This window comes from Mobula hypostoma, chromosome 1, assembly GCF_963921235.1.
Source record: "Mobula hypostoma chromosome 1, sMobHyp1.1, whole genome shotgun sequence".
Taxonomy (NCBI): Eukaryota; Metazoa; Chordata; class Chondrichthyes; order Myliobatiformes; family Myliobatidae; genus Mobula; species Mobula hypostoma.
The window spans coordinates 137,043,234-137,061,138 of NC_086097.1; the positions used below are offsets into that span (position 1 = coordinate 137,043,234).

The window sequence follows — 17,905 nt, forward strand, 5'->3', positions numbered from 1 at the left end:
CACACTCACCTCGCTCATCATAGTCCCATCAGTTTTCACATACATGACACGATAACCCAGAGCTTTCTTTGATCCTGCTTCCCAGCTGACCCTGCCTGTACTGTGCCCAATTTCGGAGAACTGAAGGTTCTTGGGAGGAGTAAGTGGCACTGAGTAAAGAAAACAAAACGTTTACAGTTAAAGACACATTCACAGGGAGACACAATACAGAAACAGAGCCTCGGATCACAGAGTCCACACCGTCACCAACTACCCATTTATACTAATCTACACTCGTCTCTTTTATTCTCTGCTAAGAGCAAAAACTTCAGGCAAGTGCCCATACTTTTGATTATGTTATTAAATTTCAACTAAATAATGAAACTCACAATGCCTGCATGTTCAAATTCTTCCATTGCTGCCAATATTTTTACTATTCTGTGTTGTCGCACAAGTTGCTCAAGATTCCCGGAGTCAGTACGAAAACAGGTCATTCAGCCATTGAGTCCGTACTGACACAAACTACCTACTTACACAGAGGCTACATAAACTCCTGCCTGCTCTGCCCCAGATTCTACCACTCACCTACGTGCTCGGAGCCAATTATCCTATCGGGCCTCTGTGACATGGGAGGAAACCCTGAACTTACAAACTCCACAACTGCAAAGACATTTCTTAACTTTAAAAAATTAACTTTCAATCTGTGAGACCCATTCTGCAGCTTACTTACCATTCAATAATACCACCATGAGCCAGCTGACCTACACTGGTTCCGAGTTAATCTCAGGCTCATTTCCAACCCTACAAGCCTCTGTGCCCCTGCATTCACAGCAAATACCTAGGTTAGGAATAGCATTGGTGGCCATGCCTTCAGTCACCCCGAGCCTCCAGTCCTGGATCGTCCTCCCTAAATCCCTCTTCTCGTTGAAGAAGGATTCTTGACCTTGTTGTGGCCCTTGCGCTCTACCATGTGCCTGCACTGCACTTTTTCTGTAACTGTAGCAACATTTCCAGCATAATACACGCAAAGTGCTGGAGGGCTGACAAAAAGTCTTGGGCTGAAATGTTGACTGTGTATTCCACTCTATAGATGTCAGCTGACATGCTGAGTTCCTGCAGCATTTTGTGTGTATTACACCAGATTTCTAGCGTCTGCAGAATCTTCCATGTTTACACCACGTTCTACATTCTGTTATTGCTTCTCCCTTGTACTATCTCAATGTACTTATGTTTTGAAATTATCTGTATGGACGGCATTTTTCACTGTACGTCAGTATGCATGTCAATAGTAAACCAGTTCCAATTCCAACTCTCTGCCTCTTGGCAGCTGAAGCCAGAGATGGGGTGTTGAGATTCAGGGGCCAGAGCTGGAGCAAGGCAGAAATCTCAGAGGACTGGTGAAGGGACTGGATAGGACCATAAAGGATTTGGACATAAGGAAGAGGATTTTGATGCTGGGGCATTGTTTGACCAGCAGCCAGCGCAGAATGGCTTGGAGAAAATGAATAAATGTGACTTGGGACAAGGGAAGCTGAGAGTTAGATGACCCCACAGTCAGTAGAACAAGGGAAGCCAACCAAAAGCCTGCCATGACAGTCAAGTCTAGTGGTAACAGCAAGGGTATGAACTCCATCACAGATTTTTTAGGGTGCAGCCAGGCAATATTACTGAGATAGAAATGGGTGGATTTGCTGATGGTGTAAAGCTCCTCTGAGGTCAACTGTGATGTTCATGTGTTGAAATGACTTGAACAAACCCCCATCAGGACCTACATGTTGTTTCTTGTCCAGTCAGAGGGTCGCTTGCCTCGTCTCCATACATGGCATACACGGTCACAGTGTATTCAGTGTTTGGCATTAAACCTTCCAGTTCTATATCCGTAACAAAATCAGCCACCTTTACCTGTGGAGAAAGAGGAACAGGTTATTTCTTGCCACCTCATTGCCAGTGTCAACCCAATCGACACAAGTTGCACAAGCAGGGCTCAGGGTAGGAAGAGATTTCCACAATGCTTGGCTTCAAAGGCTTCAGATTGGGGTGAGATCACCCAAAACTCTTACAGACGACTCTGCAAACTATTTGAAAGCAGCCTTTGAGATCCCAGCTCAACCCCAGTAACGCAGTAATTGTTTCTGACATGCAGACTCCGGGAGAAGGGAGAGTTGGGTATTAAAAACTGCCCAGTAGGCCTTGGAATACCGAAGCAATTGGGAGAAGAAAGTTAGGAGACACAAGATTGAGCAGCATTTGGGCGAGGTGAGAAAGGAAGGTTGCAGATAAGAGAGGAAGACAAAGTGGACAGTTGACCAGATAGAAAGTTATCAATTCCTGATCAAGACAATAGTGCTTATTGCATTAGATGAGTGAGTGAATCCTGCTATGTGTTTGCTGTTGGCCTGTGAATGCAATTTTGTAAGCAGACAGCCATTAACAGGAGCAACAAACAATCTGCTCAAGGAACTCAGCGGGCCGAGCAGCATCTATGGGGTGGGGGGGTGGGGGTAGAAAATTGTCGATGTTTCTGGTCGAAACCCTGCATCAGGGCTCCTTGCTAACAATTCCTTTCCTCCCACTGATGTTGCCTGAGGTGCTGAGCTCCTCTCGCAGGTTATTTATTGCTCCAGATTCCGGTAGCTGCCGTCCCTCCTGTTTCCAATCAGGCTGAGCAGTATCTGTGTGGGGGAAAGGAAATGTGGATATTTAGGGTTGAGGCCCCGCATCAGGACAGCCACCGTTAACAGGAGCTAATTTATTCAACTCTACCTCCTTTTCATCGGCTGTGTCTCCCCCTGTGAGTGCTGCATAAAGGATCATGTAACCAGAAGCAGATTCAGCAGGTCTCCACTTAACTCTCATGCTGTTGTGGGTCACGTCGTACACGCGCAGGTCCGCAGCTGCGGGAAGTGCCACTGTAAGGAGATAAATAGAGGGACATTCACACCGGATAAGCAGCCTCCCTCCAACCCACTCGCTGTTCAGTGGCTGAGGTAAGTTTCGTCTCTTTCTACTCCCTCTCTCAAACTACACCAGTCTCAGTTCAGACATGTTCAAGTGGCCCTTCAGCCTTGTTACGATCCTCAGGGCAAGATCTTGAGTCTCACTGCCCCGTAGATGAGAAACCACATCCTGATATCAGTACTGACCAACCCAGTTCGAATATTAGGGGCATGCCTCAGGAGCTGTACATCACTGTACACAGCCTTGCCCCGTCAATTCTCTCAACTCCTTTCACCAACTCGAAATGCACAATTAGATCATTCCATAATCTGCTAATCTGAAAATACAAGTCTAGTCTACTTATGCAATTTTCTCAGTTTAATACATCCAGCTCCCAGCAGCTCTGTAGTTATAACCCTGATTTATATTACTCATTACAGCGTAGGCCAACCAAAGTAGGGTAGTGTCCCAACATGCCAGATCCTGTGGCGAACACAATCAACAGCCATTATATTCACAGTCCTCAGCTCGAGATAAGTGCGATTCAAAAATTGTTTAGTATTAGTTATTTCCAGTACACAAGTGTAAAGGAGAATGAAATAATGGTTGCTCCTGATTCAATGCAGCACAAAAAAAGCACAAGGAACATAATAATAAAAAAACAATAAATATAAATACATATTTACATATACATAGTTAAATGCATGGCTCAAGGATTGGTATTGGAGAAGTGGGTTTGAATTAATGGGAATCTGGCACCAGTACAGGGGAGGGAGGGAGGGAGCTGTTCCATTGGGACTGGCTTCACCTGAACTGTGATGGGACCTGGATTCTGGTGAATCGCATAACTAGGGTTATGGAGAGGGCTTTAAACTAAGTAGCACGGGGTGGGTTCAACAGATTGGAGAAGTATGAATTAAAAAGTGTGGATAAAGATAAAGTAACAACAAAAGTTGAAGAGAAAAGTAAGGGTGGAGCACAGAAAAGTTAAGTGCATAACAGACAAAGATTACTAGATTTTAAAAGCATAATGAGTGTAAGGGCACTTTATCTGAAAGCCCATAGTATTCATAACAAGGTCAATGAACTTGTGACACAAATCAATATGAAGGGGCATGATCTAGTGGCCATTGCAGAAATGTGGTTGCAGGGTGGAGGGGATTGGGAATTAAATATCTAAGAATATCAGTTAATATGGAAGGGTAGGCAGGAAGGTAAGGGAGGTAGGGCAGCACTCTTAATTAAAGATGAGATCAGGGTGACAGTGAGAGATGATACAAAGTCTAAGCAGCAGAATATTGAATCCATCTGGGATGGGATTAGGAATAGTAAATGGAAAAAAAAATCATTGGTGGAAGTTGTCTATCGTCCACTGAATAATAACATTACAGTGGCACAGGCAATAAACAGAGAAATATCTGAGGCATGTAAGAATGGAACTGCATTTATTGTGGGGGACTTTAACTTGCACATAGATCGGGTGAATCAAGCTGGTTGAGACAGTCTGAGGTGAACTTCGCAGAATGCATCCATGATGGCTTACTTGAACAGCATGTTACTGAACCTACAAGGGAACGTGTAATCTTGGATCTGGTCCTGTGCAATGAGACTGGTAAAATTAGTGATCTTGTAGTTAGCGATCCTCTTAGAAACCGTGATCACAGTATGACTGAGTTTCTCACACAAATGGAGGGTGCAATAGTTCGGTCTGAAACCAGTGTATTATGCCTAAACAATGAAGACTACAATGGGATGAGCGAAGAGTTGGACAGGGTAGACTGGAAACACAGGCTAAATGGTGGGATTGTTGAGGAACCTTGGAAGACTTTCAACAAGATTTTTCACGGTGCTCAACAAAAGTATATTCCAGTTAAAAGCAAGAACAGTAAGGATGGGAAGAGCCAGCCTTGAATAAATAAGGAAATAAAGGAAGGCATCAAACTAGAAGCTCAAGTAAGCAAAGTCACCAAGAGTAGTGGGAAAATGGAAGATTGGAAGATCTTTAAAAAGCAACAAAGAACCAATAGGTGAGTAATAAAGAAAGGGAAGATAGATTATGAAAATAAACTAGCTCAAAATATGAAAATGGATAGTAAAATTTTTTATAATTATATAAAGTGGAAAAGGGTGGCCAAAGTGAACGTAGGTCCCTTGGAAGACGAGAAGGGGGAATTGATATTGAGTAATAAGTAATTCCTGAGGCTTTGAACAACTATTTTGTGTCAGTCTTCATGGAGGAGGACGCATCTAACATGCTGAAGAGAGATGATATGGATACGATGGGAGGTGAGGATCTTGATACAACAGATATCACTAAAGAAGTAGTGTTGAGCAAACTTGTGGGCGTAAAGATAGACAAGTCCCCGGGTTCTGATGGAATGTCTCCCAGGGTACTGAAAGAAATGGCAGAAGTTACAGTTGAGGCTTTGGTGGTAATTTACCAAAATTCTCTGGACTCTGGGCAGTTCCCTGCAGATTGGAAGAAGGTGAAAGTAACACCGCTGTTCAAAAGAGGATGTAGGCAAGAGGCAGGCAACCATAGGCCAGTTAGTTTAGCATCTGTAGTTGGGAACATGCTTGAAGCTATCATTAAAGAAGAAATAGCAAGGCATCTGGAAAGAAATGATTCATCAGGCAGATATAGTGTGGATTCAGCAAAAGCAGGTCCTATTTGACAAACTTACTGGAGTTCTTTGAGGATATAATAAGCGTAGTGGATAAAGGGGAACAGATGAACCTTATTTTCTTGGATTTCCAGAAGGCGTTCGATAAGGTGCCACATAAGAGACTTCTCCAGGATGCATAGAGCTGGGGGTGATGTATTAGCATGGATAGAGAATTGGTTAACTAATAGAAAGCAGAGAGTTGGGATACATGGGTGTTTCTCTGGTTGGCAATCAGTGGTGAGCGGTGTGCCACAGGGGTCGGTGCTGGGCCCACAACTGTTCACGATATACATTAACCATTTGGAAGAGGGAACCAAGCATTGTGTGTCTAAGTTTGCTGATGATATTAAATCGAGTGGAAAAGTAAATTGTGCAGAGGATATGGAGTGTCTGCAAAGAGATATCGATAGGTTAAGTGAGTGGGCAAGGATCTGGCAGATGGAGTACAATGTTGGTAAATGAGAGGTCTTCCACTTTGGAAGGAAAAATGGAAGAGCAGATTATTATTTAAATAGTAAAAAATTGCAGCACGCTGCTGTGCAGAGGGACTGGGAAGTGCGTGTGCTTGAATCACAAAAGGTTGGTTTTCAGGTGCAGCAGGTTATCAAGAGGGCAAATGGAATGTTGGCCTTCATTGCTGGAAGGATTGAATTTAAGAGCAGGGAGGTTATGCTGCAACTGTACAGGGTACTGGTGAGGCCACATCTGGAGTACTGTGTGCAGTTCTGGTCTCCTTACTTGAGGAAGGATATACTGGTGTTGGAGGCGGTGCAGAGGAGGTTCACTAGGTTGATTCTTCCAGGGATGAGGTGAAGGGGTTAGACGATGAGGAGCAATTCAGTTGCCTGGGACTGTACTCGCTGGAATTCAGAAGGATAAGAGGATATCTTACAGAAACAGATAAAATTATGAAAATGTAACCCAGGTTAATTAATCCAAAGATGTAATGTTAAAAAGCTTCACCTGCGAAGGGATGAAAACGAGCCTTACTGATTTATTTTTAAGAAGAGAATTTGAAAAAAAACACACCATGCAAGAGCGGAGTGTGGCTGACACAGACACGGACAAGGAGAAAACTGCAGCAACGATCAGAAGCTAAAGACATGAACTGTTAAGAGCAGAATTAGTAGTGAGTATCTTTACCCTTCTAACTTGAAAATGTCAGTGAAATCCCTGGAGGAGAGACAATAGTGATAAAAGAATTATTGAAGCTACGGCTATAACACGCAGCAGCTGTAATGAGACAACATCGGCAGAGACGAGTGTCAAAGTCCTTACCCTGTAGTCAGGTGTGAGTTCAGTAAAATCATACCAAGGGATTTAGTCAAGTTTTTGTACAAGTTTGTGAACTGACTTTCGATGGATGATCAACTATTTTATGCAAGCCACCCAAGATGAGGAACCAGCGTGGGAACAAAATGTGTAATGATGCAGAAGATTTAATCCAAATTTGATTTTCTGCAGGAACTGATTATTTTTCCAAAGACTTTGATAAGTCACTGAATGAAATTTACTTGGCTTTAAAGTTGTGATGTTGGGGAATTGTCGTGAAAGGAGTTAAACTGTGTATATATAATTTTTGAATTTGAATTTAAACTTGTAGGTATACTGCCTGGAACTGAAACTAAAGTTAACTATAATACTTAAGAATAGGAATTATATTTGGGTTTCTAACTAACTCAGGATAAGTAAAAAGGAAAGTTTAGTCTGTAAACTTTTAAATAGCGAATAGCACTAGATCTAATTAGTTAGAGAGATTAGAGTAGTAAAGGAATCTCACAGATTCTAATTAAAAAGGAATTTGCTTTGGTTTGATATCTAAGATTTGGAACCTAAATAGAATTTTGGAATTTTAAACTGTCCTTGCTCATGTAAATATTTTGTACAAATTTTTTTTTTCCTTATAATCAAAACTTATCTCCAGAAGTATGTGGTTTCTAATCACTGCCTCCTTCCGATACCTAGAATCTTCTGATGGCGTACTAGCATCCAGTGTAGTACTCTCTAGTTTGATTTTCTCAAAGAGTGTGGTAACTAGTCACACACGATAAGATCAGTGCTGCACAGGTGTTACAAAGGGGATAGATAAGATAGAGGCAGGAAAGTTGTTTCCACTGGTAGGTGAGACTAGAACTATGGGACATAGCCTCAAAACTCAGGGGAGTCAATTTAGGACTAAGATGAGGAGGAACTGACTTACCCGAAGAGTGGTGAATCTGTCCCAATGAAGCAGTGGAGGGTACCTCAGTAAATATATTAAAGACAAGGTTGGATAGATTTTTACATAGTAGGGGAATTGAGGGTTATGGAGAAAAGGCAAGTAGGTGGAGATGAGTCCATGGCCAGGAGGAGGAGCTTAGGAGAAACAATGGCACCCAACGATGACTCTCTTGCTTACATCTTCGGAAACAGCTCTATTTCTATCTTTTATATCTCTATTTTTCCCTTTCAGGGTTCATTTGAAGACCCTGACCTGGAGTTACATGCTGACTTTGGTTCCTTGCGGAAATGGGACCCGCTCTCGGGGTCTCACGACTGGCCATTATTCGATATACCAAGGACGCGGCCTAAAAGATTAGCTCGCCTTCAGTTTTGGGATTTCATGGCTCTGGAGGTGGGCCGCTGCAGGAAATCGGCATGTTGGGGGAGACAGAAGATCTTTGCCAACGTGCCCAGAGATCAGCGACGCAATGAACTTTTAACATGGTAATTCAGCGAGTTGTTTGTTATGTCTCCCCTCTTACTGTGAAACGAAGACACCTCTTTTTCCCTTATTAGGGAGAGAGAGAGCCTGTGGCATGTTGAATACTGGGTGAACGAGTAGTCTTTGGGGTACTGCACGTCTGTGTCTTTGCTGATGCTTTGCTGCACGCTTGAGTGCTCGGCGGTGGGTGCTGATGCTTTTTTTTTGCTGGTGGGGGAGGGGGGACTGTTACTTTGCTGCTGCTTACGTGTGGGTGGGGAGAGCTTGGGGAGCTTTGAGGTTCTAACATTTAACTGTCATTCAATCTTTGGGGCACTCCTCTGTTTTCGTGGATGGTTGCGAAGAAAATGCATTTCAGGATGTATATTGTGTACATTTCTCTGACATTAAGTGTACCTTTGAAACCTTTGAGATCAGCCATGATCATATTCAATAGTGGACCAGGCTTGACAGGCCAGATAGCCTACTCCTACTCCTATTTCTCATGTTCATATAAGATATATTATAAACATAGATTGATTGCATGTCAGTAAGTGACGCCAGGCAGAGGAATGTCTGTATGTAAAGTGACTGACAGGAAATGATAAAGTAGTGGTGGCCGGGGGTGTGGAGAGGTGGGTTAGTGCAGGGGTCCCCAACCCTTTTTTGCACCGCAGACCGGTTTAATATTGACAATATTCTTGTGGTCCATCCAGCCGGGGCGGGGGTGGGAGTGTTTAAGTAGGGTTAAACTCACCTCAACATGTCTTTTACAGTTAGGGTTGCCAACTTTCTCACTCCCAAATAAGGGACAAAAGTAGCAGTCAAATCCCGGGACAGTGTTTACCCCGAGAAAGACTACCATGACCATGAAGCCTTGCGCAGGCACCTGTGTGCGCATGCGCATACGTGCCAATTTTTTTCCACGAATCGGTTTTGACTTAATCTTCCCGACTACACTGTACATACATTATTTCTACTTTATATAGGCTGTGTATTTATCATATCATTAATACACTTACTATATGTTAGTGTTATTTTCGGTTTTATGTGTTATTTGGTATGATTTGGTAGGTTATTTTTTGGATCTGGGAACGCTCAAAATTTTTTCCCATATAAATTAATGGTAATTGCTTCTTCGCTTTACACCATTTCGGCATGAAAGGTTTCATAGGAACGCTCTACCTTAGTGGGGGGAATACGGGACAAGGGCGGTCCCGTATAGGACAAAACAACTTAGCCCAATATACGGGATGTCCCGGCAAATACGGGACAGTTGGCAACCCTATGTTCAAGTTCAACAGTGCGTGACAGGGAATGAGGAAAGGTGCAGCTGACTCACATCGTTTCCTCGCGGCCCAGTAGCACATGCTTTGCAGCCAGGTGGTTGGGGACCGCTGGGTTAGTGGGTGGTGGTGTTGATCAGTCTTACTGCTTGGGGAAGGTAACTGTTTTTGAATCTGGTTGTCCTGGTGTGGATGCTACATAGTCTTCTCTCTGACAGTCCATGAGCAGGGTGGGTGGATCCTTCATGATGTTACTGGCACCTTTCCGTCTATACGCTCTCGATGGTGGGTAGGCTGGTGCCAGTGATGCGTCGGGCAGTTCTGGCCACCCATTCCTGTTCTCTGCAGTGCAATTTCTGTACCGTGCAGAGACGCAGCTCGTTAAGCTGTCCTCTACTGCCCATCTGTAGAGTGAAGTGAGTATGGATGTGCAAAGTCCAGCTCTCTTCAGCCTTCTCTGAAAGTAAAGGCATTGGTGAGCTTTCTTGAATGCATATGATGCGTTCTGGAACCATGAGAGGTTGTGTGAGATCAGTTCCTTTATCTTGCTGACATTATTTGCCTGGCACCAGGCACTGAGCTCTTGCATCTCCACCCTGCTGGCCAGCTCATCGTTCTTGGTGATGAGCCCCACCATCACCGTGTCATCGACGATGTGATTGCTCGGGTGTTTGGTCATGCAAATACGTGTGAGCAGAGTGTACAGCAGTGGGCTCAGCACACATCCCTGAGGGGGCACCCGTGTTCAGGATGATGGAGAGGAAGGAGCGGTTATGCATCCTGAGGCCTGTTCGTTAGGAAGTCCAACACCCAGTTGCACAGTGGTGTATTGAGACCGAGGAGTAGGAGTTTGATCACCAAGGTCTGTGGGACAACAGTGTTGAATGCCAAACTGAAATCCAGAAACAGCATTAGCATTCCGACAGAAATGTCCTTCTTTTCGAGGTGTGTCAGGACCAGGAGCAAGACAGATGCTATAACATCTGTCAGAGAGTGGTTCTCTCGGTAAGCACTTTGGTGAGTGTCCAGTGTGGCAACAGGGCAGCTTTTGGTATGTGCCATTATCAACCATTCAAAACATTTCGTGCTGGTTGGCATCAGTGCCACTGGGCAGGAGTCATTTAGTTCCGAAGGTGTAGAGTTCTTTGGTACAGGGATGATGGCGGCTGACTTGCAGCATGCGGGGACAGCAGCCTGGATGAGGGAAGTGTTGAAGATGTCTGTGAAGATGTCAGTGAGCTGGTATGCACTCTCCACGAGTACTCAGGCACCTTATGGGAGATGACTTTCTGCAGAGTCCTTCCCACGCCTGCTGCTGTTACAGACAGTGGCTGCTCACCTGGGAGAGGAGTGATTTTTGTGGCAGACGTCGGGCTGCAACCCTCGAAGCGAGCGTAAAAGTCGTTTAGAGTGTCAGGGAGGGAGGTGTCACTGGCACAGTCGATGATGTTTATCCTTGCACAGTCAGTAAAGGCCCTTAATACCCAGTCGCATACACTGGAAATCGTTATTGGACAGGTGTTCCTGAATTTTGAGGGTTCGGAGGTCTCAACCCTATCGATGCCCAAGATGAGGTTTCTCTTGCCTGTCCTGAGAGCTGCTCAGTCACCAGTCTTGAAGGCACCATCCTGGGCTTTTCGTAGGGAGCGCACCTCCATGTTCAGCTGTGGCTTCTGATTGGGCTGTGAGATGGCTGTTCTTGAAGTACTATTGACATGCGCACACCTACTGATGCAGCTGGTGACAGCTGAGGCATAATCCTCGCGACCTCTCTCTTCTCTGGTTGTGACAGCCTCCTTGAACATCTGCCAGTTAGTACATTTAGAACAATCCGGAAATATAGAGCCCTGTATAAGTCCATTCTAAACCGTCCTCTGGATAGTCCTCTTCACTGGTTTCTCCATTTTCTGCAGCAGTCGGCATGCTGGTGTAAACTTTGTGGAGGTGTTGCCAGGGAAGTCAAGATGAGGTCAGGGGATGGCTTTGTAAGTACTGTGTCTGCTTGTATAGACATAATCCAGTTTGTTTGTCCCCCTAGTGGCCATGGTGATGTGTTGGTAGAATTTGGGTAAAATATCCTGCAAGTTCTATGATCCAGGATTCCTGTAATTATGAAGAGACCGTCCGGATGCTTGTCTTGTAGAGGGCTGACGATACTGTAAAGCTTTCCCAGTGCGTCCTTCATGTTCGTGCTCTGGGGTGGGGGATGTTCACACCAGTGATGAATGAAACAGTAAACTCCCCGAGCTGGTAATGTTTCTGGCATTTAATTATAAGATGTTCAATTGCCCCAGAACAGTGACTGCTATCTACACGTGAGTTTGTGCTTTGTCAATGTACACACAGATTCCACCTCCTCTGGATTTCCTCAACAGTGAGTCCATTAGTGTCATCCCGTCGAGTCAAAATGCCAAGTCGGTCAAGTTGTTGTTTAGTCATGTTTCAGTAAAAGCTAGAATGTAGCAGTTTCTCATCTCTTTCTGTGCAATCATTCACAGTCTCAGTGAGTCCATTTTAATTTCTAGCGAGCGGACATTGGCCAGGAAAAGTGATGGTTCTGCTGGTATGGTTGGATTAGCTCTCAGCCGAGCTGGTGCCCTCACTCATCTGCTGCATTTCTATGTCCTCTCACACTGCCTTTGTTACAAGTTATTACAGATTTCTCTCTGGTGCCTGAAAACCATCTAGGATGCAGGAGAAGAAACATTTCCTAAGTGATCTGCAGTGATGTGCCAGAGCTACTAGTATTTGATGGAAGGTAAATTGGACAAGATTTTCATTACATATGGTATAGAGTTGGGATTGGATGATGAGTTGGCGAAATCACCTGCATTTCTACTCCAAGTTTCAGCCCTACAGAAATGCCCCCTGACAACTATAAAGCGAGATGTCTACTTTCTGAAACGTATACACCATCGGCATTGGTAGCTGGTTTATTATCGTCCTGTGTACTGAGATACGGTGAAAAGCCTTTGTTTTGCATGCAATCTAGCCAGATCACACTATACAAAATGCTGGAGGAACTCAGCAGGCCAGGCAGCATCTATGGAAAAAAAGTACAGTTGACGTTTTGGGCTGAAACCCTTCGGCAGGACTGGAAGGAAAAGCAGAGGAGTAGATTTGAAAGGTGGGGGAGGGGAGAGACAGACACCAGGTGATAGGTGAAACCTGGAGGAGGAGGGATGAAGTAAAGAGCATAGAAGCTGATTGGTGAAAGAGACAAAAGCCCATAGAAGAAAGAAGAAAGGGTGGGGTAAGCACCAGAGGGAGACGATAGGTGGGCAAGGAGATAACATGAGAGAGGGACAAGGGGATGGGAAATGGTAAAGGGGGGTGGGGGGAGGCATTACATGCCATCAGGTTGGAGGCTACCCAAACGGAATACAAGGTGTTGTTCCTCTGACCTATGTGTGGCCTCATCACGACAGTGGAGGAGGCCATGGAGGGACATATCAAAATGGGAATGGGAAGCAGAATTAAAATGGGTGGCCATTGGGAGATCCCGCCTGTTCTGGCAGACAGAGCGTAGATGCTCGGCAGAGCGGTCTCTCAATCTATGTCGGGTCTCACCGATATACAAGAGGCCACACCGGGAGCACTGAACACAGTAGAAGACCCCAACAGACTCACAGATGAAGTGTCGCCTCACCTGAAAGGACTGTTTGGGGCCCTGAATGGTAGTGAGGGAGGAGGTGTAGAAACAGGTGAAGCACTTGTTCTGCTTGCAAGGATAAGTGTCAGGAGGGAGATCAGATCAGTGGGGAGGGATTAATGGACAAGGGAGTCGCGTAGGGCGAAATCCCTGTGCAAAGCAGAAAGTGGGGGGAGGGGAAGATGTGTTTGGTGGTGGGATCCAGTTGAGGGGGCGGAAATTTCGGAGAATTATGTATTGGACACGGAGGCTGGTGGGGTGGTAGGTGAGGACAAAAGGAACCTTATCCCTGGTAGGGTGGAGGGAGGATGGGGTAAGATCAGACGTGTGTGAAGTGGAGGAGATGCGGTTGGGGACAGCGTTGATGGTAGAGGAAGGGAAGCCCCTTTCTTTGAAAAAGGAGGACTTCTCCTTCGTTCTAAAATGAAAAGCCTCATCCTGAGAGTGGCTGCAATGGAGACGGAGGAATTGAGAGAAGGGGATGGTGTTTTTACAAGTAGCAGGGTGGGACGACGTATAGTTCAGGTAGCTGTGAGAGTCCGTTGATTTATAATAGACATCAGTGACAAGCTGTTTCTGGAGATCGAGACAGTGAGATTGAGAAAGGGAAGGGAAGCGTTGGAAATGGACTAGGTGAATTTGAGGGCCGGGTGGAAGCTGGAGGCTTCTTTTGTTTGTGGTTTGTTTACGACTGTGCACTCTTGTCTGTGATTTCATGCTATACATCTTGCATTAAGGTAGTAAAATGTCAGTCTTCTGTATGTTCTTCTATCTGACAGGAGAGGGGAGAAGGGAGAACGCCCAGGGCTGGAGGCATCCTAGACTATGCTGGCGGCTTTCCTGAGGCAGCTGGAAATGAAGATGGAGTCCATGTAGTGATGACTGGTTTGTGAGATGGACTGGGCTGCGTTCACAATTCTCTGCAATTATTTTCAGACTTGGGCAGAGCGGCAGCAATACCGCACTGTGATGCATCGGACAGGCTGCTTTCTAGAATGCACCTGGAATAATGGGCGAGGGTCACTGGGGACGTCCTTCGCTTTCTGAGCATGTAGAAGTGTTACTGTGCTTTCTCGGCCTTAGCATCCAGGAGGCTGGACCAGGTTATATTTTTGGTGACTGGGGAAACCTATCAGCTAACTTATGCACAGCAAGCTCCCACAAGTAGCAACATGATACTGACCAGATTATCAAACTTGACAATATTGCTCCAAAGGGTAAGTGTAGCCAGGACACCATTGGGAAGTTCCTTGCACCTCTTCCACTAGACAGTAAAGTACTCCTGCAATGGTACACATGGTGTGTGGCCAAGTGATCTGAAGGTTGTGGGTTCAAGTCTCGGCCAAGGCACTTAACCACACACTGCTCCAGTCTACCCAGCTGAAAATGGGTTTAACCTCGCAATAGACTGGCATCCTATCCAGGGGAAAGTCTTGTACTCTCAGTCGCTTCACCGGCCTGATGGGCCACAAGGCTCGGGACAAATTTTAACCCTGGTACACAGGGACTGTCAGCCCCAACTATGCATTAAAGTGACTACAGTGGGATTCGAGCCGAGATTCAGTGCCAAGATCATATTACCTTGTTATGTTCAGAATAGTGCCTCAGTCATGTCAGGTACACTGCCAACTGCCTCTACATCTAATAATAAAGCAAGCTTGAAAATAGCTTACTTTAAGGAAAAAGCCAATTGGAAGCAGTAAAGAGACAATTCCCGGTGACGTTGACAGCAATTCCATTTGCCAATGGCACTGGCTCTGGCTCCCAGTTGCAAACCAGCATCATGCTTTGTAAGGCTACCATGCAATTTAGGTTTACACTGGTTAAATGGAAAACATTCCAGTTAGCTGCATTTATCTAGTTAATCCATTTAACTTGTTTAGAGGGCACGCGCTATAAGGAGAAGACGGACAAACCTGAATAGGTTTCTGTGGAGGGGAAACCTGACAGAGGTTCATAAAATGATGAGAGGCAGGGTTAGGGTAGAAAGTCAGAATCTTTCTCTCGGGATGGAAACGTCAAAGATACAAGAACATGTATTGAAGATGAGGGGGGAATACTTTAAGGAGATATACAGGGCAAGTTTTTTTTTAAACAGAGAGAGGTGGGTGGCTGTCAGGGGAGGTGATAGAACCAGACGCAAAGGTGGCCTCTCAGACACTTTTAGACAGACACGGGAATGTGGAGGGGATGGAGGCATATGAATCGGAAGCAGGCAGAAGAGATCTAGTTTAATTTAGTGCTATGCTTGGCACGGACATAATGGCCCAATTCATGTGCTGTACTGTTCTATGTATAGTGTTCAATCATGAATTTATCCTTTAAAATGTCTGTACAAGCTAATCAGTCAGAGGGAGGAGAAGGCAATTCAGCCCTTTTCAAATGTGATGGTAGCCTCAGCTCCATATTCCTACCCACCTTCAATCCATTGCGTATCAAGATGCAATCTAGTTTTGCCATTGAAGTATTCAAACACTCTGCTTCCACAGCCATTTGAGAGAAAAAAATTCCAAAGACCCACAAACCTTGCCTAATCTCAGTCTAAATTTATTCAGTGAGCCTGGTTCTAGATCCTCCCACAAAACTAAATCTGCTCTCCATATCCACAATGATCTTACAGCTGTCAGGTTTATAGACTAACATCAATGAACTTGACCTTAAACCAAATCTGGGACTGCCATGTAGTCTAATTTTGTGAACAATGAATAATCTTCTGTCCAATGCTACAAAGCATTATTGATGAATTACTGTGTGAGTTGTTTCAGACTTTTATAGGAATAGGCTCTGCCAAAACCTTTGTCTCCAGTAAGACCCTTCTTTCCCCTGGCTGACCTTTATTACAAAAAAAAAGTTTTCAGCACTGTTCCTGCATTCCATGCATAATCATAACTGTTTCTCAATCTCAAATATTTAAAGTTGCAAATGTCAGAGTTGATATTTAAGTATGTTACCGACTTGCCTCAGATGTAGAGGTTATATCATGAGATCTCGACCTCCCACCATTCTCAGCTGCCTAAATACTCCTTGAGCATTTCCAATCTTTCCCTTGCCAAAGCCATCAGCCATTTTTCCTCCGGATCAGAGCAATAGGCAATAGACAATACCCACCAAAGAATCCAGAGAATTGGCCAGGAGACATACAAAAGCAGTGACCAGGAGACCAATCTTTAATTCCTGGAGACTCCAAGAGGGTTGGCAGTTCTCATAATTGGAGAAAATCTTTTTTTTTTTGCATGCCATCCAGACAGATCATTCCAGATGTAGAGATTATATCATGAGATCTCGACCTCCCACCGTTCTCAGCTGCCTAAATACTCCTTGACCATTTCCAATCTTTCCCTTGCTAAAGCCATCAGCCATTTTTTCTCCAGATCAGAGCAATAGGCAACAGACAATAGTAGGTCATTCGGCCCTTTGAGCCAGCACCACCATTCACTGTGATCATGGCTGATCATCCACAATCAGTATCCCGTTCCTGCCTTCTCCCCATAACCCTTCACTCCGCTATCTTTAAGAGCTCTAACTCTTTCTTGAAAGAATCAGAGAATTGGCCAGGAGACATACAAAAGCAGTGACCAGGAGACCAATCTTTAATTCCTGGAGACTCCAAGAGGGTTGGCAGTTCTCATAATTGGAGAAAATCTTTTTTTTTGCATGCCATCCAGACAGATCATTCCAAACACGTGTAAAGAAGTAGCAAAACATTAAAACAGGATGAAGAATATAGGGTCACAATTACAGAGAAAGTAGACATATAAAATGTAACAACCATGATGAGGCAGAATGAGAGATTAAGAGTTCACCTCTACCATACATGGAGCTGTTCAAGTCTCAACACAGCAGGACAGAAGTTGTCCTCGAGCTTGAACATAGAACATAAAATAGTACAGCACAGTACAGGCCCTTCAGCCCACAATGTTGTGCCGACCCTCAAACCCTGCCTCCCATATAAGCCCCCACCTTAGATCCCTCCATATACCTGTCTAGTAGTCTCTTAAACTTCACTAGTGTATCTGCCTCCACCACTGACTCAGGCAGTGCATTCCACGCACCAACCACTCTCTGAGTAAAAAACCTTCCTCTAATATCCCCCTTGAACTTCCCACCCCTTACCTTAAAGCCATGTCCTCTTGTATTGAGCAATGGTGCCCTGGGGAAGAGGTGCTGGCTATCCACTCTATCTATTCCTCTTATTATCTTGTACACCTCTATCATGTCTCCTCTCATCCTCCTTCTCTCCAAAGAGTAAAGCCCTAGCTCCCTTAATCTCTGATCATAATGCATACTTTCTAAACCAGGTAGCATCCTGGTAAATCTCCTCTGTACCCTTTCCAATGCTTCCACATCCTTCGTATAGTGAGGTGACCAGAACTGGACACAGTACTCCAAGTGTGGCCTAACCAGAGTTTTATAGAGCTGCATCATTACATCGCGACTCTTAAACTCTATCCCTCGACTTATGAAAGCTAACACCCCATAAGCTTTCTTAACTACCCTATCCACCTGTGAGGCAACTTTCAGGGATCTGTGGACATGTATCCCGAGATCCCTCTGCTCCTCCACACTACCAAGTATCCTGCCATTTACTTTGTACTCTGCCTTGGAGTTTGTCCTTCCAAAGTGTACCACCTCACACTTCTCTGGGTTGAACTCCATCTGCCACTTCTCAGCCCACTCCTGCATCCTATCAATGTCTCTCTGC

At 44.8% G+C, this 17,905-nt stretch overlaps 1 protein-coding gene across 5 annotated transcripts in view; it reads right to left on the reverse strand.

The window, feature by feature from the left end:
• Nucleotides 1-17,905, reverse strand: part of col14a1a (collagen, type XIV, alpha 1a) — a 267,320-nt gene that overhangs the window by 120,629 nt on the left and 128,786 nt on the right. For all 5 annotated transcript variants that reach the window (XM_063056387.1, XM_063056396.1, XM_063056368.1 and 2 more), the window contains exons 12-14: nt 2,743-2,888; nt 1,752-1,881; nt 10-149 (exon numbers count right to left, since the gene is read on the reverse strand). In XM_063056387.1, the coding sequence (XP_062912457.1) occupies nt 10-149; nt 1,752-1,881; nt 2,743-2,888 (416 nt within the window). The remainder of the gene's footprint in view (nt 1-9; nt 150-1,751; nt 1,882-2,742; nt 2,889-17,905) is intronic.